The sequence below is a fragment of the Gorilla gorilla genome, chromosome 5, assembly GCF_029281585.2.
Source record: "Gorilla gorilla gorilla isolate KB3781 chromosome 5, NHGRI_mGorGor1-v2.1_pri, whole genome shotgun sequence".
Lineage (NCBI taxonomy): Eukaryota > Metazoa > Chordata > Mammalia > Primates > Hominidae > Gorilla > Gorilla gorilla.
The window spans coordinates 24,945,232-24,967,362 of record NC_073229.2 but is presented as its reverse complement, the minus strand read 5'-3'; the positions used below and the strand labels follow the sequence as shown (position 1 = coordinate 24,967,362).

Genomic DNA, 22,131 nt, shown 5'->3' with positions numbered 1-22,131 from the left:
GGGAAAGCACACCCTATTCAACAAATGGTGCTGGGATAATTGGCAAGACACATGTAGAAGAATGAAACTGGATCCTCATCTCTCACCTTATGCAAAAATCAACTCAAGATGGATCAAGGACTTAAATCTAAGACCTGAAACCATAAAAATCCTAGAAGATAACATCAGAAAAACCCTTCTCGACATTGGCTTAAGCAAAGACTTCATGACCAAGAACCCAAAAGCAAATGCAACAAAAACAATGATTAACACATTCATTGAGGAGAAGGGTGGCAGAGCAGGTCCCTGAGCACTGACAATCAAGGACACTTTGCTCAGTCAGGCTTTAGACTGGAGAGAAGATAAGTGAAAACAGAGACAGAGGTGCCAGCCAGCCTGCAGGGGCCACTACAGATACCCGGAGTATGAGTCATCAGTCAGACACCCTTCCTGTGCCGTCTGGCCAGATGAGAGGCCAGGTCCTCAGAGACCAGAGCATCTATACCCAGCTGTTGAGATGATGCTGCACTTGCGGTAGACCATGAGGGAGTACTTCGTGCAGCTGATGAGCAGGCAGGGCCCTGCCGCTGGAAGAATGGAGGCACACTCAGGCCATCCGTGAGCATGAAGCCCTTCTGGGTCGCTTAATGTGCCAGATGATCCAGCTCCTATAGTCTGGGGCCATAAGTGGCCTGGAGCTCCAAGTGCCTCTTCCTTCCCAGGACTCTAGGTGTGATGTCAGATATGGGCAGGGGGCCCAACTGTCCAGGCAGCCTGATCCACTTCCCCAACTGAGTGATTGTGAAGCTGCCTTCATCAGCCGTGACCTATCCAACTGCGGGATTGACATCTCTGTCTTCTATTAGTCGAGCTTCCAGGACTACAGTGCCTACCAAAAAGACAAATATCATAAGGACAAGAACACCTTGAGCTTCATTAACCTTGGCACCAGTGAGAACAAGCTCTGCATAGATCTGATGACTGAAAGATTGCAAGAAAGTGACACGAACGGCATTGAGGACATCTTGCTGCAGTACCCTGACTGGAGAGGGCACCCGTTCCTGCAAGAAGAAGTGGCCCAGTTCCTGACCTACTAGTGCAAGGCACCTGCCCGACTTGATCCAGAAAATGGGGTTGTTCTAAATGGCTGCTGCTCTGTCTTCTCTGCACTGGCCATGGTTCTGTGTGACCCAAGCGAGGCCTTCCTGGCGCCTGCTCCCTTCTATAGTGGCTTTGACTTTAGCTCCTGGCTGTATGTACGTGAAGGTTGAGTTAATTCCTGTCCACCTGGAGAGTGAGATCACTGTTGCAAATACCCATCCTTTCCACCTTGCTATGGACAAGTTAGAGGAAGCCCTGCTTAAAGCTAGGCTTGAGGGGAAAAAGGTCCGAGGCCTTGTGCTAATCAACCCTCAGAATCTTCTGGGTGACATCTACTCCTCAGACTCGCGATGGAATACCTGGAATTTGCCAAGAGGTATAACCTACATGTGATCATAGATGAGATTTACATGCTGCCTGTGTTTTTGATGAATCCATCACATTCCACAGTGTCCTGAGCATGAAAAGTCTGCCCGATGACAACAGGACCCATGCGATCTGGGACACCAGCAAGGATTTGGCATCTCTGGCTTCCTCTTTGGTGCTCTGTTTACACCCACCACAAGGAGATGGCTTCTGCTGTGAGCACCTTTGGCTACCTCCACAGTATCTCTGGCATCACCTAGCACAAGCTGTGTCAACTGCTCCAGAACACAGAATGGATTGACAAAGTGTACCTGCCCACCAATAACTACCGGCTGTGGGAAGCTCACAAGTACATCACTGCCAAGCTGAAGGCACTGGAGATCCCCTTTCACAGCTGCAGCTCTGGCCTCTATATCTGGATCAACTTGAAAAAGTACCTGGATCCCTGTACATTTGAAGAGCAACAGCTCCTCTCTCTGCTTCCTGGACAACAAGCTGTTGTTATCCCGTGGCAAAGCCTGTATGTATAAGGAGCCAGGCCGGTTCCACCTCATCTTTGCAGATGAGCTCCCCTGGCTAAAATTGGCCATGCATCAGTTCTGTGGTGTGCTGCAGGAACAGAAGCAGGCTTTGCTAGTGAAGCAGTTGGAGGATGCATTGAGGGAGTAGACTGTCTGCCTCCCAACGAGTAGCTCTAGCCTGTCACTTGCTCAGGGACCCCCTAATGTCAGCCCCTGGTCCAGAAGGCTGGGGTGTATTTTTGTCAGTGCTGCGACTAAGAAAATGGTGGGCTCCTCCAGGAAGATCTCATCTGACCCAGTCATCACCCTCCTTAAGCTGAGTGCCTGCTGTCTTTGTAAGCTTTGCACCTTTTTAGTCTTTGCTAGCCATTATATATGCAAAATGTTTTTATTGGGGTTGGGGTGGGAAGGCCTGGAGGCACCTACAGAAATAAAGGAAGCTCCCTGGGCCCCTATTTAGATGGTTTATTTTTATATTCAATATCTAATAAATTCTATATTCTCTTTAAAAAACTGATAAATAGGTGGAACTTAATTAAAAGTTTCTGCACAGCAAAAGCAATAATCAGCAAAGTAAACAGACAACCCACAGAGTGGGAGAAAATCTTCACACTCTGTACATCTGACAAAGGACTAATATACAGAATCTACAAGGAACTCAAACAAATTAACAAGAAAAAAACAATCCCATCAAAAAGTGGCCTAAGGACATGAATACACAATTCTTAAAAGAAGATATGGAAATGGCCAACAAACGTATGAAAAAATGCTCAGCATCACTAATGATCAGGGAAATGCAAATCAAAACCACAATGTGATACTACCTTACTCCTGCAAGAATGACCATAATCAAAAAATCAAAAAATAACAGATGTTGTCAAGGATGCGGTAAAAAGGGAACACTTCTACACTGCTGGTGGAAATGTAAACTAGTATAACCACTATGGAAACAGTGTGGAAAGTCTTTAAAGAATTAAAAGTAGAACTACCATTTGATCCAGAAATCCCACTACTGGGTATCTACCCGGAGGAGAAGAAGTCATTATTCAAAAAAGATACTTGCACATGCATGTTTATAGCAGCACAATTTGAAATTACAAAAATATGGAACCAGCCCAAATGCCCATCAATCAATGAATGGATAAAGAAATTGTGGTATATATATATATACACACCACGGAATACTATTCAGCCATAAAAAGGAATGAAATAATGGCATTCACAGCAACTTAGATGGAATTGGAGACCATTATTCTAAGTGAAGTAGCTCAGGAATGGAAAACCAAACATCATATGTTCTCACTCATAAGTGGGAGCTAAGCTATGAGGACAGAAAGGCATAAGAATGATACAGTGCCTTTCCTTTCAGTGGAGCATGGCGGCAAGATCGCCATACAAATTTCCAAGAAGAGGAAGTTTGTCACTGATGGCATCTTCTAAGCTCAAATGAATGAGTTTCTTACTCAGGAGCTGGCTGAAGATGGCTACTCTGGAGTTGAGATGCGAGTTACACCAACCAGGACAGAAATCATTATCTTAGCCACCAGAACACAGAATGTTCTTGGTGAGAAGGGCCGGCGGATTCAGGAACTGACTGCTGTAGTTCAGAAGAGGTTTGGCTCTCCAGAGGGCAGTGTAGAACTTTATGCTGAAAAGGTGGCCACTAGGGGTCTGTGTGCCATTGCCCAGGCAGAGTCTCTGCGTTACAAACTCCTAGGAGGGGCTTGCTGTGCGGAGGGCCTGCTGTGGTGTGTTGCGGTTCATCATGGAAACTGGGGCCAAAGGCTGTGAGGTCGTGGTGTCTGGGAAACTCTGAGGACAGAGAGCTAAATCCATGAAGTCTGTGGATGGCCTGATGATCCACAGCAGAGACCCTGTTAACTACTGCGTTGGCACTGCTGTGCGCCATGTGTTGCTCAGACAGGGTGTGCTGGGCATCAAGGTGAAGATCATGCTGCCCTGGGACCCAACTGGTAAGATTGGCCCTAAGAAGCCCCTGCCTGACCACGTGAGCATCGTGGAACCCAAAGATGAGATACTGCCCACCACCCCCATCTCAGAACAGAAGGGTGGGAAGCCAGAGCCTCCTGCCGTGCCCTCAGTCACCACAGCATAGCAGGATCTCCTTGGCAGCTGTATTCTGGAGTCTGGATGTTGCTCTGTAAAGACCTTTAATAAAATATTGTACAAAGACAGAAAAAAAAAAGAATGATACAGTGGACTTTGGGGGACTTGGGGGAAAGGGTGGAAGGGGGTGAGGGATAAAAGATTACAAATTGGGTACAGTGTATACTGCTAAAAATGGCAGGTAAAAGTAAATGGCAAATCCATGTTCTAATCCCTAGAATCTGTGAATGTTACCTTATATAGCAAAAAAGGGCCAGCTTTATGTGTAATAACAATTGTATCCATCAGTGTTAGCATATTTAAAAAACTAAAAAAGAGAAAGCATATGATAATTTCGATAGACAGAAAAACCGTTTGACAAAATCCAACATCATTCTTCATGAGAAAACCTAAACAACCTAGGAAAAGAAAGGAACTGTCTCAATAAGGACAAAGAGCACCTACAAAAAGCCTACTAATATTATACTTAATGATGATAGACTAAATGCTTTCTCATCATCAGGAACAAGACATTCCAGTACATTCACATTGTACTGGAAGTTCTGTCCAGTACAATCAGGCAAGAAAAATAACACTCATCCAAATTGGACATGAAGCAAAAATGCATGTGTTCACAGACACGTGATCATCTATGTAGAGAATCTGATGGAATCTACAAAAAAAGTTGCAGGATCCAGTACCAATATGTAAAAGTTGTATTTTTATATACTAGCAACAGATAATCAGAAATTAAGAAACATTTCTGATAGCACCAAAAATATAAACTACATAAGGATAAATTTGGCAAAAGTATGTAAAAGACTCATACACTAAAAATTACAAAACATCATTGAGAAAAAGTAAAGAAGAGTTAAATAAATGGAGAGGTATATCTCTTTCATGGGTCAATTTTGTTAAGATTTTCCCCAAGTTCATTTATTGATTCAGTGCAATTCCAATTTTAAATAAACTTAACAAGCTGATTCTAAACTCATATGGAAATTCAAAAGGCATAGAATAGCCGAAAGAACTCTGATAAAGAAGGATAAAATGGGAGGGAAACTCTGATTCTAAGACTTTTTATAGAGCTACAATAATCAAAACAGTGTAGCATTGGTGTAAAAATATAAAAATCAATGGAACAGACCAGGGAATGCAGACCTGGACCCATGCATATATGGACAAGTGATTCTTGACAAAGGTACAAAGGCAACAAAGTGGAAAAAGGATAGCCTTCTCAACAAATGGTGCTGAAATCATTGCCCATTTTCAAAAAAATTAACTTTGATTTATACACTCCACCACATACGAAGTAAACTCAAAATGGGTAATATACCCAAAGATAAAGGCTAAAACCATAAAATATCTAGAAGAGCACATATGAGAAAATTTCTATGACTTTGGGTTAGGCAACAATTTCTTAGACATGTCACTAAAAGCATGATTCATTAGAGAAAATTTTGTTAAATTTGACTTCATCAAAATTTAAAACTGCTCTTCTTTTTTTTTTTTTTTTTTTTCGAGACAGAGTCTCACTCTGTCACCCAGGCTGGAGGGCAGTGGCGCAATCTTGGCTCACTGCAACCTCCGCCTCCCAGGTTCAAGTGATTCTCCTGCCTCAGCCTCTCAAGTAGCTGGGACTACAGGTGCACGCCACCACACCGGGCTAATTTTTTTGGTTCTATTTTTAGTAGAGACGGGGTTTCACCATGTTGGCCAGGCTAGTCTTGAACTCCTGACCTCATGATCCACCCACCTCGGCCTCCCAAAGTGCTGGGATTACAGGTGTGAGCCACCTCACCCAGCCTAAAACTGCTCTCTAAAGACACTGTTAACAGATCAAAAGACAAGCCATAGTCTGGAAGAACATATTTGTAAATCGTGTATCCAATAAAGAACTTCTATCCAGATGTAATGAACTCTCAAAACTCAGTCATAAGAAAACAAATAACCCAATAAAAGTGGGCGAAGATTTTAGTGGAGATTCTACCAAGAAAGTATGTGGATGGCAAATAAGCACATGAAATATATTCATGTCAGCTGGGTGCGGTGGCTGATGCCTGTAATCCCAGCACTTTGGGAGGCAAAGGTGACAGGATCACTTGAGTCCAGAAGTTTGAGACCAGACTGGTTAATACAGCAAAATCCCATGTCTACTAAAAATACAAAAATTAGCCAAGCATGGTGGCACACACCTGTAATCCCAGCTACTCGGGAAGCTGAGGCATGAGAATCACTTGAACCAGGGAGGCGGAGGTTGCAGTGAGCTGAGATTGTGCCACTGCATTCCAGTCTTGGCGACAGATCAAGACTCTGTCTTAAAAGAAAAAAAAGAAAGAAATACACTCATGTCATTAAATGCAAATCAAAGCACTCATTATACTCCATTCAGTGGTGCTGCTTTGCTTGCCTAGCTCTCAGCAGAGTTCTCCCATGGCCTCTACGGAGGACATGACTTCCTCCAAAATAAACCAAGGACTCCATTTAGGTAGGCTTAGATTATAGCTTCTTGCGCGCAGCTCTACACGTGGGAGCGCAGTGTTAATATATTCCACTGCTGATATGTGGCACACTTGGAAAAACTTTTCACTTTCTTTCCTTGGGTATCTCCCTCCTTCAGGAGTTGGGCTCATTCTTTTCAATTCTAGAAATACAGAAGATTTATTCCATGTTATTTCTCTGATAATAAAGCATGATAGACTCAGGCTTTTGGTATACACAGAGTCTGTTTCACATTATCTTCTGTTCCTGGGTTTGACAACTTCTCTTTATCCCTTTGAAACAAAAAAGCCTGATATCTCTGAAAGAAAGAGTATAACTTTCAAAATGACAATCTACAAGTTATATTCTGGGGTGTATGTGTTTTGTCCATATAATATTTAACATATTTTTAAAATTAATTGCCAAAATTGAAAAGGGAAAATAATTCCGTAAAAATCTAGATTTATATCTCCTCTTTAAAAACAAGAGTAGGCTGAGCATGGTGGCTCATGCCTACAATCCCAGCACTTTGGGAGGCTAAGGCAGGAAGATAGCTTGGGGCCAGGAGTTCAAGACCAGCTTGGGCAACATAGCAAGACTCTTGTCTCCACAAAATAGTAAAACAATTAGTCAGGTGTGGTGGCATGCACCTGCAGTCCTAGCTACTCAGGAGGCTGAGATGAGAGGATTGCTTCAGCCCGGGAGTTTGAGGCTGTAGTGAGCTGTGATTGCACCACTATATTCCAGCCTGAATGACAGGGTGAGACTCTGTCTCTGAATAGTAAAACTTTAAAAATAAATAAAACAAGAAGATCTGATCTCACGGCTGCAGCATTCTCACATGGCAACATTTGGCAAGAGCTAAGTAGCAACTTCTTTTAGGCAGGGCCTAGGAGTGTATGCTCTTTGGTTTGTCTGAATCACCATTTAGCTGGCTTCGCTCATTTCACATACCTGCCTGACCCTTCTACAGGCGTTTGAGTTTAGACCTCTGCAGTAGAATTTCATATCCTCTCAGGTCTATTTATCCTTTATAGTAGGCTGAGGAATGACCCAAAGATATCCAAGTTCTAATCACTTGAACCTGTGACCGTTACCTTATATAGCAAAAGAGCCTTGCAGATGTGATTACATCTTGAGTTGTGGAGATTATTTTGGATTATCTGACTGGGCCCTAAATGCAATCACAAGGGTCCTTATAAGAGGGGGGAGGCAGAGAGAGATTTGATGACAGAAGATAAAGAACCAACGTGACAGTGGAAACGGGGAGAAAAGTTGGTGTGATGTGGGGCCAAGCCCCCTCAGGAATGAGGACGGCCTCCAGATGCTGGATGAGGCCAGGTGAAGGATTCTCCTCTCGAGCTTCTAGAGGGTGGACATCCCTGCCAACACCTTGATTTCAGGCCGGTGAAGCTTCTTTTGGACTTCTGACCTCCAGAAGAAAATAAATGGTGTTTTAAACCACAGAATTTGTGTTGATTTGTTGCAGCAGCCACAGGAAGCTCATACAACCTCTCTGGATGGAAAAATGGGTTTGTGACAGTCTTGTAATGCTATCACATATTTTCCCATGTTAAGCTGTTTCTAGCTCAGGGTTTTTTGGTTTTTTTCTTTTATTTTCTTTCTTTCTTTTTTTTTTTTTTTTTTGAGACAGAGTCTAGCTCTGTCCCAGGCTGAAGTGCAGTGGCGTGATCTTGGCTCACTGCAACCTCCACCTCCTCGGCTCAAGCAATTCTCCCAGCTCAGCCTCCGAAGTAGCTGGGATCACAGGCATGTGCCACCATGCCCGGCTAATTTTTGTATTTTTGTAGGGACAGAATTTCACCATGTTGCCCAGGCTAGTCACGAACTCCTGGGCTCAAGAGACTCGCCTGCCTCAGCCTCCCAAAGTGCTGGGATTACAGGTGTGAACCACCATGTCTAGCCAGGAGTTTTGTTTTTAACATGTTACCCCCAGGATCATATTGGATTTACTCATATAGAGGGATCAGTATGAGTAAACCACTGTGTAAGCAAATGGGAGAATATCTGAATGCTGCTTTACATATTTGCTACTGTCTACTTTCCTTCTTCACCACTGGAACCTATAAAGGGAAAAACTGATAGAATAATTTTGAGTTGCTAGGAAAGAATCCCAAGTTTCTATATGGTTAGGTGGTTGGATAGCATATAGATAATTAGATTACCTATTTTTATCTACTAAAATCCTCCAGTGAATCTAACAAAATATTGGTCTAGAAAAGTCAATTTTAGTCATAAAATTCAATTGTTTCTTCTTTCAGTTTGGAAGAAAGAAATAAACATTTAGAGGATTTAATTAGAAAGCCCAGAGAAAAAGCCAGAAAACCAAGGTAAGTTTCCCTTTATTTTTTAAATTAATAATGTCTTTAAAATATAGGTAATATGGCCAAGTGCGGTGGCTCACGCCTGTAATCCCAGCACTTTTGGAGGCCAAGGTGGGTGGATCACCTGAGGTCAGGAGTTCGAGACCAGCCTGGCCAACATGGCAAAACCCCATCTCTACTAAAAATACGAAAATTAGCCGGGCATGGTGGCCCGTGCCTGTAATCCCAGCTACTAGGGGGGCTGAGGCAGGAGGATCGCTTGAACCTGTGAGGCGGAGGTTGCAGTGAGCCGAGATCGTGCCACTGCACTCCAGCCTGAGCAACAGAGTGGGACTCTGTCTCAAAAAAAAAGTATATAGATAGATAGATAGATAGATAGATAGATAGATAGTTAGATAATACTTAAAAAAACTCTTTTTCTTATTTCAATTTAAGGTAAACAAGATAATTATATGAAAGTGCTTCATGTTTTGCCTAGCATAAAGTAGTTGCTTGATTAATGTTTTTTGTAGAACCTGAAATGGAAAGCCAGATTCCCTGCTTTCATGGAATGTACAGTCACTCTAAGGAAGAAACTATAAAGATTATGGGCTAAGATTTTTGTCTACAACAAAACTACTTGCCCTGCTCTGTATTTTATCACCATATTTTCTTACAGTAACATTAAGCCTTACAGTCTGCTATTTTAGAAGAGGCTCAACATCTGATGCTACAAGATGTATGCGCAAACCCTGTGTGGTTGATTAAGAACACAGCAGTATAGGCAGGGCACGGTGGCTCATGCCTGTAATCCTAGCACTTTGGGAGACTGAGGCGGGTGAATCACTTGAGGTCAAGAGTTCAAGACTAGCCTGGCCAACATGGTGAAACTCTGTCTCTACTAAAAATACAAAAATTAGCCAGGCATGGTGGTGGGCACCTGTAATCCCAGCTACTCGGGAGACTGAGGCAGGAGAATCGCTTGAACCCGGGAGGCAGAGGTTGCAGTGAGCTGAGATCATGCCACTGCACTACAGCATGGGCAACAGGGCAAAAACTCCATCTCAAGAAAAGAAAAGAAAAGAAAAATAACACAGCAGTATGTTAAAATGAGACTCTTTCTAGCCCAGTTCCTTAGGTGCTAATAAAACTGTTACCAGTTCCCAAAGTGAGAGTGAGTTTTTCCCATGTGCAGAGTTTCCGAAATAAATGATTTCAGAGAACCCCTTCCGTGACTCCTATCTCTTGGCCAGATCCAAGATATAAAAGTATGGAGAGTAGAGAAGATTGGAGAAGGATTTCTTCGAATCTGTCGTGTCATGAGTTCCTGTCTCCCAGGTAATTCTACCTCTTTTACCTAAAGCCTTATGAGGAGTTTCCAGGGAATCACCTAGAGAGCTTTGAAACGTGTTCCCTAAAAGTTGGGAAACACAGAGGACTGGTGACTCATTCATGCCTAAGAAAACTAAGGCAAGCTGTGGCTGCTCAGCAGAGGGGCTGTGTTGGATAGCTTTTCTCTCTGAGCTTGTTGAGACAAAGAATGGGTGTGAAAATCCCTTAAGAACCATGCAGTTGAGAGTTGAGTTATCTTCAGCTCTGCCCAAGGAGGCCTGGAAGCAGCAAGAAACTAGAAGAGAATGCCAGATTCTTCGGGGCTGATAGAATATTGAGTGATCACCCAGAGGAGAAATGCCTCTGCGTAGGTCCAGGGAACTGCAGGACAGAGATCCCCAGCAACGGCAAGCTCCAAAGAGAAAGAATCAGCATTAGCCAATTGCCAAGCCGAGACTCTGAAGCCACCCAGCCAAGTATGAGCTGTCCTGTGGCCTTTGCTCTCCTCCTACAAATGGAGAGGGAAATGAGCAGAAAGAGGAAACTGGCCTCCAAAGACAGTGGTGTCCATCAGCTACAGATCTGAACTGATAGATGGGGAGGAGAAGCCCTGCTTTTGAGTGAAGATTAAAGGATTGATTAATACTAAGACAGTACAGTATACCTAATGAATTGAGACTGTTTATGCCTCACAGTGAAGACTGTTACTTTAGAGTAAGCAAAAGAAGCATTGGCCCTGCTGTGTATTCACCCAAGGAAGGGCAAAGGAAAAGCTTCTCTGAGTGCAAAAAGCTTAAAGCAGAAATGGAAGACCAAAATTAAAGTTGCATTTTGATTTTGTCATAAGTCATGTTTGTTCACCATACCATTTGCAAATACAACTGTTTTGAAAATCGGAGGCCCATTCCTTCAACCTCTGCTGCCACTGCTGCCACCACCGCTGCCACTGCCACTTCCCAGGAGGAGAGGAAGCGGGAGAGGAGCCCAAGTCTCCTGTCACCCAAGTCCTCCAGCTGCACCACCTCGAAGAGTTTAAGATGTTTGCCTATGCCAAGCTCACCTGCACCCCCGCTCTGAAGTTCTATCTTAAACAGCGTAGAGTTGCATACAGACCTGGAGAGGGCTCTATGGTATTTAATGGGGCCCAGAATGGTGTGTCTCAGCTAAACCAAAGGGAGTTTCAAACCAGGGCAATCAGCAGAGACATTGAGACTGGTGTGAAATGTAACGGTGCAGGCACTGCAACATTAGGAGTGGCTGGTTCTGGTGCTGGTATTGGAACAGTCTTTGGTAGCCTTATCATTGGTTACGCCAGAAACCCTGCACTAAAGTAGCAGCTGTTCTCATATGCTATCCTGGGATTTGCCTTGTCCAGACTTACGGGTCTCTTTTGTTTGATGGTTGCTTTCTTGATTTTGTTTGCCATGTGATAAACCACTGCTTGACATGTTGGCAGTCATATTAATTACAGATGTAATTCTGTGTATCTTACTGTGACCCCAAAAACTATAGTGTTGGTGTCATGGAAATGTACATTATTTCCAAGGTCATTTCATTAAAGATGTAAAAAAAGAAAGAGAGAAAGAAAATAGAAAACCCTTGGCAGATTTAAACTAGCGTTTGCAAGTGATAGGTTCACTATGACTTTTTCCCCAAAATGAAAAAATGTGATCTGATCCTTGGCATACCACAGATGCTCAGTAAATGCTAATTTATACTGAAGATGGATCTTCTCTGAGTTGCTGAGAGAAACAATGGAATTTTTTTCCTAGGCTTATTTTAAAATAAGAAAATTTAAATATGAATTTACATGTGTTTCACCAGTTCAGACATCTGTTTACTTATATTTGGCCTATTTTCACAATGGAGTCTAGGCCCATTTATATAGATTTAGACTGGCCTAGAAGCCAGGGGGTGAGATGGGCAGAAGAGCTCTCAAAGCCCTTTCCAGCCAAGAGGACATTTGTTAGAAAACTCCAGACCTACATCAGCTTTCAGCCACCACCCTCTGTGAAGCCTGTGATGATTGGCTCAATTGATCTCAGTATATTCGGCACTCAAACAAGCTTCAGCTTACTCTGCAGCCTCTCAAAATTATGGCATTGCTTTTGCCAGTTGTCTTCAGTAGTGGAAATAGTGGGAAATAAGGATATAAAAGCGAGTATCTGAATAGCCTCAGATGTTTTATTTTTGCCTCTAGTTCTTCATGACTTTCAAGGAAATTCATTAAGTTTTCAAGTCAGAATCGTATCCTAAGTAAATCTATGAGAATGTTAAATGTAGTGAGAGTGTGCCTCATCGTTATTTTATTTTATGTATTTTTTTATTTGAGATGAAGTCTCACTCTGCTACCCAGGCTGCAGTGCAATGGCGCGATCTTAGCTAACTGCAGCCTCCACCTCCCGGGCTCAAGCAATTCTCCTGCCTTAGCCTTGTGAGTAGCTGGGTTTACAGGTGTGTGCCACCATGCCCAGGTAATCTTTGTATTTTTGGTAGAGACAGGGTTTCACCATGTTGGCAAGGCTGGTCTTGAACTCCTGACCTCAAGTGATCCACCCACCTGGGCCTCCCAAAGTGCTGGGATTACAGGTGTGAGCCACCGCAACCTGCCTCATTGTTTTTATTTAAATGCACTGAGAACGATTTGCATGTTATATACCAAAAAGCTTGATCTTAATCTCTGAGGGTCTCATAGTTCTATCTTAAATGACGATTTCTCCTTGAAAGTGAGGGGAAAATATGCTAAATAATAGCACACTTGCTCACCATGTTCACTATTTCAGTCCCCCCTTCCTCCTTTTTACATTATTTTCTTTCTATTTCTTACAGATCGAAAAGCTTAGAAAATCATCCGAAGTCCATGACCATGGTAGGTCACCTTGATGATCATGATAAAGAATCTTACATTTCCATGTAATTTGACAATAACGCAAGATTTGATAGGAGTTCCTGAAGTCACATTTCCATACTGTGCAACCTAGCCTTCCCCTCTGTCCTCAGATGAGGGCTCTTCCGTCTCCTGTCATAGCTGGTGCTATAATTGGAAACCCCTCCCTCTAATCTTGTAGGGCCCCCTTCACTCCATCCCCACTGCTACTGCTTCAAGCCCCTGTCGTTTCTCATATGACCTGTTGCACTCACCTCCTAATTATTGTTTCTGCCTCCAGTTTTGGTCCCCTTCATGCCATCCTCCATAGAGTAGACAGAGTGATCTTTCAAAAGCAAAATATTTTCATGCCCCTCCGTTGCATAAAGCCCTTCAGTGGTTCCCAATCACATTCTGGATCAAATCTGAGCTCCTTAGCAAGGCGTATAAAGTCCCCTATGATCTGGCTCTGGCCCTCCTATCCAGTCTTACCATTCACTGCTTTCTCCTTCTCATCATGCATATTGGCCACATCTAACCAACTGCAGCTTTCTAAACAAGCGATTTTTTTTCTTTTCTTTTTAGTTGGCATATTACTTGTACATATTTATAGGATACAGGCTGGGCGTGGTGGCTCACGCCTGTAATCCCAGCACTTTGGGAGGCCGAGGCGGGTGGATCACTTGAGTTCAGGAGTTCAAGACCAGCCTGACCAACATGGGGAAACCTTGTCTCTATTAAAAATACAGAAAATTAGCCAGATGTTGTGGTGCGTGCCTGTAATCCCAGTTACTTGGGCAGCTGAGGCAGGAGAATAGCTTGAATCCAAGAGGCGGAAGTTGCAGTGAGCCAAGATCTTACCACCGCACTCCAGCCTGGGCGACAGAGAGAGACTCTGTCTCAAAAAACAAAACAAAACAAAACAAACAAACAAAAAAATATATATATATACACACACACACACACACACACTTATAGGATACAGAGTAGTACTTCCATGCATGTGCACAATGTGTGATGATTACATCAGTGTAATTAGCAAATCTATCACTCCAGACATTCATCAGTTCTTTGTGTTGGGAGGATTCAAAATCCTCTCTTCTAGCTGTTTGAAAATATCCAATAAATTATTGTTAACTCTAGTTACCCTGCAGTGTTATAGAACACTGGGACTTATTCCTTCTATCTAGCTGTCATTTTGTATCCATTCACCAACTTCTCCCTATCCTCCCCTCACTGCCCTTCTCAGCCTCTACTAACCATGGTTCTACTTCCTACCTCTATGCATGGTATGTCATTTCTGTGCTTTCCTGTTATTGCTCATGCAGCTTCTCCTACTTGGTATGTTCTTCCCCAACTCTTTCTCTCAGTTACTCAGTTCCCACCTCACAAACGCCTGTCAGCTCAAGCTCTGCCTCCTCTCTGAAGCTTTTCCTGCTCTGTCTCCCAAATGGAACTGACTTGCTTCCTCCCATGTGCCCACACTATACCCTTTGACATAATAGCACCTATGACACAGCATTACAGTTCTCTGCTTGCATGTCCTTTGACTTGACTAGAACTCTTTGAGTACAGGAATTGTCTCATATTCATTTTGATATCCTCAAGTACCTATCTCATAAAAGGTACTAAATAGGAGTGAATGTTAGACTTGGGACCCAGGACCAATGCTACACTTGCTGGAGTGATCCCAAACAGCAGACACAGCTGCTGCCACCTCTGTCCCATTCCAGGACATGGGTATGTTCATAAATGCCGTGGCCTATTTGTAACATAGCTTTGGGAATGAGGGGGCACTCAGTAGGGCATGCCTCCATATGCTGCCATTGAGACCCAGCTTTTCTCATAGTTGAACTAAGAGGGTGCCTTAATACTGTCAATGGTTATTTATTTATTTATTTATTTTTTAGACGGAGTTTCACTCTTGTTGCCCAGGCTGGAGTGCAATGGCGCAATCTCGGCTCACTGCAACCTCCACTTCCGGGGTTCAAGTGATTCTCCTGCCTCAGCCTCCTGAGTAGCTGGGGTTACAGGCAGGTACCACCACACCTAGCTAATTTTGTATTTTTAGTAGAGACGGGGTTTCTCCATGTTGGTCAGGCTGGTCTCAAACTCCTGACCTCAGGTGGTCCACCTGCCTCAGCCTCCCAAAGTGCTGGGATTACAGGCGTGAGCCACAGCACTCAGCCAATACTATCAATTTTTAACTATGCCATGCTGGTAAGTCACTTTTGGATTATACAGATTCTTGCTTCTATTCCTTTTTCTACATCTGTCAATTGCCAACCAAACCAAGGAAGATGAAACTCAATCCACATTGTTCTTCATGGTGTTCCTTAGTGGGAAAAAGGTTGAAACAAACAAACAAAAATATCAGTTAAAATATAGTGTTGGAGGCCAGGTGTGGTGGCTCACACCTGTAATCCCAACACTTTGGGAAGCTGAGGCGGGTGGATCACTTGAGGTCAGGAGTTCGAGACCAGCCTGGACAACATGGCAAAACCCCATCTCTATCAAAAATATAATCTTAGCACTTTGGGAGGCTGAGGTGGACAGATCACTTGAGGTCAGGAGTTCGAGACTAGCCTGGCCATCATGGTGAAACCCCGTCTCTACTGAAAATACAAAAAATAGCCGGGCATGGTGGTGAGTGTCTATAATCCCAGCTACTTGGGAGGCAGAAGCAGGAGAATCGCTTGAACCTGGGAGGCAGAGCTTGCAGTGAGCCGAGATTGTACCACTGCACTGCAGCCTGGGTAACAGAGTGAGACTCTGTCTCAAAACAAACAAACAAAATATAGTGTTGGTATTATCTGTGGAATTCATCTATCTATAGGCTTACTTTGCACCCCTTCTCCATATGTAATAAAAAATTGGCTGTTTAGCGGTTCTGTCACTGAATGTTAGTCTTTCCCCAAAACTTACGAAACATTTTTCGTTTCAGTTTTAGATGCCAGCTCTTTTTAAAGAAAATAGAAATGATTTAGATTAAACAAGCCTGAAGATTAAACAGTAATCATTTTTGTCAACCACTCCAGGAAGAGTCATTACTACATATGCTAGCCAAATCAATCCATGCAGATGATATATTAAAATCTGTATAAAGGGTAAAGTCTTACATTCCAAAGCTGTGATTACTTTTCTTCTAATTTCTTCCTGTGAATAATCAAATATATTCTATTTAACATAAACAGAAGAATACAGTGGTTTTTTTGTCAAATATTCTCACAGAATACCACTCCCATATTATCAGGCCTTTAATGATGCACAAAAATAGTCATGGATTTCACTTCAACTTTTTATTTCCTCTGCAGGACATCCTTTTTCTGTCCAGGCAGGCAGATTATTCATAATACCAACCAAATTTTAAAAGACACCAACTCTGAAATCCTTTGGAATTAAAACGCAGATAAAAGAGCCTGGGTGGCCAGGCGCGGTGGCTCATGCCTGTAATCCCAGCAGTTTGGGAGGCCGAGGCGGGTGGATCATGAGGTCAGGAGATCGAGACCATCCTGGCTAACATGGTGAAACCCCGTCTCTACTAAAAATACAAAAAATTAGCCAGGTGTGGTGGCGGGGGCGCCTGTAGTCCCAGCTACTCGGGAGGCTGAGGCAGGAGAATGGTGTGAACCCGGGAGGCGGAGCTTGCAGTGAGCCCAGATCGTGCCACTGCACTCCAGCCTGGGCGACAGAGCGAGACTCTGTCTCAAATAAAATAAATAAATAAATAAAGAGCCTGGGCAACATAGGAAGAGCTCATCTCTACTAAAAATCAGAAACATTAGCCAGGTATGCTGGCAAGCACTTGTTGTCCCAGCTTACTGGGTGGCAGGGGAGGGGAGTGTGGTATAAGGGGGTGGGGATGGGGGGTTGCTAAGGCAGGAGGATGGCCTGAGCCCAGGAGGAGGCTGCAGTGAGCCATGATCATACACCGCACTCTAGCCTAGGCAACAGAGTGAAACCCTGTCTCAAAACAGAAAAACCCAGATGAAAGGAAAGGACTGGTCTCTTAAGACCTAACCCTTATAATTTCCACTTTAACATAGTTTTGAGGAATTAGTTCTGAATTTAAACAAAGGAGCCAGAGATAGCTGATTTTGTGAGATGCGCTAGAAAAATAAATGTATATAACATACATATTATCCTTTTGATAAATCCCAGAACCGGACTGGAGGTATAGCTATTGATCAAAATATGCCTTACGGCTGGGCACAGTGGCTCACGCCTGTAATCCCAGCACCTTGGGAGGTTGAGGCAGGTGGATCACTTGAGGTCAGGAGTTCGAGACCAGCCTGGCCAACGTGTTGAAACCCTGTTTCTACTAAAAAAAATACTAAAATTAGCCGGGCATTGTGGTGAGTGCCTGTAGTCCCAGCTACTCTGGAGGCTGAGGCCAGAGAATTGCTTGAACCCGGGAGGCAGAGACTGCAGTGAACTGAGATCTCACCACTGCACTCCAGCCTGGGCAACAGAGTGAGACCCTGTCTCAAAAAAAAAAAAACAATAAATAAATAAAAATAATATATATATATAAAATATATATATATAAATATATATATATATAATATATATATATATACACACACCTTAGGTGGAAGAGAAAAACTATTTTATCTCACTAAAGTTAGTTTTGCCCTTAAATTAGATAAATACAAGATGAAAATATATGTAGAGTATATATCTGGTCCTGAAGGAAGTGGTGAATAAATAAAAGCTATTATTATTGTTGTCATGTTTATTGAGGAATTCCATAAGAGAGGTCTTATATGAATGTTGAAACAAAAATATTTAATTTTTCAAATTCTGAAAGTTAGAATGACAAATTAAACCATGAGAAATGCACAGTGGGTTGCAGCTCTAATAGCGTAGTTTCATTTTAGAAAGTGAAGCATTGAAAGCTTTAGAAGCTACTCATATTTTAAAAAGAGATATTATTATTAGTTTCATGGGATCTTCTAGGGAAAAGGAGAAAATATGATAGGAGAAGGATGGCTAATGCAGCCCCGGAAGTCTGCACACAAATGTGATGAAACAGGTAGAAAGGAAGCACTAACACATTTCGAACAGGACTGTGTGCGTAAGTGTTGTATGCAATGTGTGTATTATGAGACACCTATGGGGTTTTACCTAGAGGTTGTCTCAGAATGAATGTGCCTGCCTTGGTGTGTGGTTCAAGGATGCAGCGTTTAAGCCCGTCTTTCTTTCAATAAACATTTAATGACTTTCAATAAGCACTGGGACAGGCTCTGTGTCAGATGCCAAGGATACAAAGAAAAATGAAGATCCTAAGGTGATAAATAAGTAAAGTATTCTAGAACAATGTAAGATGTCATGGTGGGAGGAAATGGCCCTGGACTATGTGAGAAAACCTCAGGGAAGATTTTACAGAAATGATGGCATGGGAGCCCGATGTTCACAGCCGATGAGGTATCTCAAGACACAACAGGAAAGCAAGAGCACGCTCAGAGCATGGAGGCCTGAGATGCCAGTTACATTCCCTGAAGTACAGTTAATGTCGAAAACTCAAGCTCTTCAGAGGGTCAGAGATGAAGAAGATCATGAGGAGCACTCTGTGCTGTGCTAAGAAATGTGAACTTGTCCAGGCACAGTTGGTTACAACTGTAATTCCAACACTTTGAGAAGTTGAGGCAGGAGGATCACTTGAGCCTAGGAGTTTGAGATCAGCCTGGGCAACATAGACCCTCATCTCTACAAAAAATTTTTAAAAATTAGCTGGACATGTTGGTGCACGCCTGTAGTCACAGCTACTCGGGAGGCTGAGGCGGGAGGATCGCTTGAGACCAGGAAGTCAAGGCTGGGAAGGCTGCAGTGAGCTGGAATTGCACTCTGTACTGTAGCCTGGGCAACAGAGTGGAACCTTGTCTCAAAAAAAAAAAAAAGGAAATTAATTAATTTGAACTTTATTCTGATGAGAGGCTCTGAAAGATTTTAAGTAGAGCAGTGATGTGGTTGAGGTGTTATTTTTGAAAGACTGCCCTAATAGTGATAGAAAGGGTAGGTTGACGGCGGGTGAAGCTAGAATCAGGAGTACCAGTTAAACTACTGATACAGTCAAGAAAAACAGACTAGGAACTAAAATAGTGGCAGTGGAAATAAAGAGGAAGATGTGCATGCGGAGTGATTTCAAAGGTAAAATGGAAAGGATGGGGTTATTAGTTAGCTGTGGGAGTGGAGAGAGAAGGGTCTAGGAAGCCTAGAAGAGCTCTGGATGAACGATGTAGAGAAGACAAGAGGGATAGCTGGTTTGTAGGGAGAGATACCCTGAGTTTGAGGTAGCTGTGAAGCATCTTGAGTGGAGGTATTTCATAAGCAGTTATGTATATGCTGAGAAGTGATCAGGGAAGAGACTGAAGATCAAGGAGAGAGAGGGATCATTGATGAAGCAACATGTCAGAGGAGAAAAGAGAGACTAGGCTCCACAGCACAGCCTAGGGACAGGGACAGCTCTTCCTCTGAAATCAGGACAGGCATGTTCAGGGCAAACATAAGCCGTGGCGTAGTAAGTTGAGGGAGCTCATGGCTGGGAGTGTCACTCTCTTCTTGTAGTAGGGGAACGGAAGAGAGAAGTGAAAGTTGGAAATAGCCACAGCTTCTGCCTTCACAGAGTAAAGCTTTGGCTCTCGCCACAGGAGATTGCATGGGGACGCAGTTTCCTCTCCCGTCTGTGGACTTACGCACTTTCCTCTTTTTTCCTCTGGTCTGTTTGGTCTCTTGTCCTCTTGACTCTGACCCATCGTATCTCCTTGAGGATTTGCTCCGGCAATCATTTATCTTCTCACACCTTCCTTTATAACTCTTCATTGAACCCTACCCTAGCCTTTAAAAAATATCCTTCCTGCAACCCTTTTCTTTTCTAAAGCTATCATGGTTCCTCTCTTTTCACTCCCCATGATAAACCTTCCAAAAATTGTTATTTGCAGTTTATAAGGCACTTTCACACACTATCCTAAGTAGGTTATCTGAACTCATAGTGTTTCTGATAACTATTTTCCTATATCTCCAGTCTTCATAACTCTGATTTTTGAAGGCTGTATAATATTTCATGGATATGTGTCATAATTCACTTAAATATATCTTATGGACAGGTTTTCAGATTCTTAGTCCATAGTCAGTGTTCATTGCCTTCCATGCTCTGGGCCCAAACTTCTGTGCCTTTCCCCATATTGTTTCCTTTTTTGGGAATGCACTTTCCTTGCCCACTAAAAGCTCTCCTTTCTTCACATCCACCATGCAGTATCTCATATTTAAAACATTTGTACCCTTTGAGATCTAATTCAGATCTCACCCTCATCCTCATCTGAAATGCCTCTTTCGTCTGTTTTATCTGACTTTTTAATGGCACTTAGCACATTCTTCCCTAAATTATAATGCAGGAGAGATAGTATGGAATAGGAAAAAGAGCACTCGACAGGGAATCATAAGATTCAGATTCAAACCCTGGCTCCTCCATAACATCTGTTTTAGGAAACTAAGTTCATAGTCACTCTAGTTTAAGGAGAGTTATAGGACTGTGCTAATATTGTTTAAGGATATAAATGTTTTGTATATTATGTTCTATCTTTCAAAGATTGTTAACATTCGCCTATATAAATGCAACTCTTGGTAAGAGTGAGCCACCTATATAATTCAAATCTAGCAGATCCAGTCTGAAAAAAACTGCAAAGGACTTTGGGAGTTAGTATGAATTATGATTGCACCTTGGGGGTAAGGTGTGAAACTGGACAAAGATCATCCTGTATTTAGCAAGGTTAAACGTGCATGAAGAACAATTAGAATATATTTTTATAAAAGTCTAGTGAGCACAATATGGTAAAAATTCAACACTATAATACAGTGGAGGATTCTTATCATAAATGGGGCCAAGGGCCAAAGAAGGTGCTGGGAGAAGAGTTTTCAATTTTCAAAATTTCACAGCAAAGCTGCTCCACTGGGCATGTCTCCACTTGTTTGATGGGAGGATTTGATCCCCTAATGAAAGAGTGTTGGTAACTGGAAGAAGAGGCATAAAAACTATAGTACATAAATACACAAGTTATTACAACTAATAAATATATTTTATATACTCTTCCCTTTATTGAGGGATGATTTATGTGCTGTAAAATTCAACTATTTTAAGTATACAATTCAGTGATTTTTAGCAAATTTATACAGTCATGCAATAATCACCACAATCTAGTTTTAGAATATTTCCATCACCCCATCCCCAAATTTCCTCCATCCTATTTGCAGTCCGTCACTGCTCCCGCCCCATGTTTTCCAAGGATTCTGATCAATCTTCTTCCTGGGGAACATGCAAGAGAAGGGTTAGTAGGACAAACTGTGATCAACTGCTGTGTTTGAGCTTGAGGCATCGGGGCTGCTACCTGGGAAAGTTTTAGTATTCTTCTGTCATCTTCTATGAACTATCTAGTTTTTGCAGGGGCAACCTGGCAAATTAAACTGGGATTTAACACAGACCACCACCCCTTTGAAGGTGACACACACCTCTACCATTCCCCACTGATGTGATTGGTTTGTATTTTTAATTTTTAATTTTGGCTGGGGAGGGGAGTAGTGGTGGTATTCAATACTAAATGGCAATTGTGGTGGTGCTTCAGGGCTCTTTGTCATAGGAACCTGACTTCTGCTTCAGTTCTGGGATTGATAATTGGGTCAGGCCCAGTGGAGGAAGGGGAGCTGTCTAAATTCGTTCCTGCTGCTGTAACAAAATACCTCAGACTGGGTAACTTATAAAGAACAGAAATTTAGGACGGGCGCAGTGGCTCACACCTGTAATCCCAGCACTTTGGGAGGCCAAGGCAAGCAGATCACGAGGTCAAGAGATGGAGACCATCCTAGCCAACATGGTGAAACTCTGTCTCTACTAAAAATACAAAAATTAGCTGGGCGTGGTGGCACATGCCTGTAGTCCCAGCTACTCAGGAGGCTGAGGCAGGAGAATCGCTTGAACCAGCGAGGCAGAGGTTGCAGTGAGCCGAGATTGAGCCACTGCATTCCAGCCTGGCTACAGAGTGAGACTCTGTCTCAAACAAAC

At 42.8% G+C, this 22,131-nt stretch overlaps 1 protein-coding gene and 2 pseudogenes across 1 annotated transcript in view; all 3 read left to right on the top strand.

Annotated features, from left to right (window-relative positions):
- CAGE1 (cancer antigen 1) overlaps positions 1–16,231 on the top strand; it is a 62,949-nt gene extending 46,718 nt beyond the window's left edge. Inside the window, exons 12-14 of the mRNA XM_019029338.4 lie at positions 8,837–8,905; positions 13,040–13,079; positions 16,021–16,231. Of these exons, the coding sequence (XP_018884883.3) occupies positions 8,837–8,905; positions 13,040–13,079; positions 16,021–16,026 (115 nt within the window). The 3' untranslated portion in view covers positions 16,027–16,231. The remainder of the gene's footprint in view (positions 1–8,836; positions 8,906–13,039; positions 13,080–16,020) is intronic.
- Positions 405–2,115, top strand: LOC101149846 (probable inactive 1-aminocyclopropane-1-carboxylate synthase-like protein 2; annotated as a pseudogene).
- LOC101151552 (small ribosomal subunit protein uS3-like) lies at positions 2,230–4,098 on the top strand (annotated as a pseudogene).
- Positions 16,232–22,131: the final 5,900 nt, after the last annotated feature.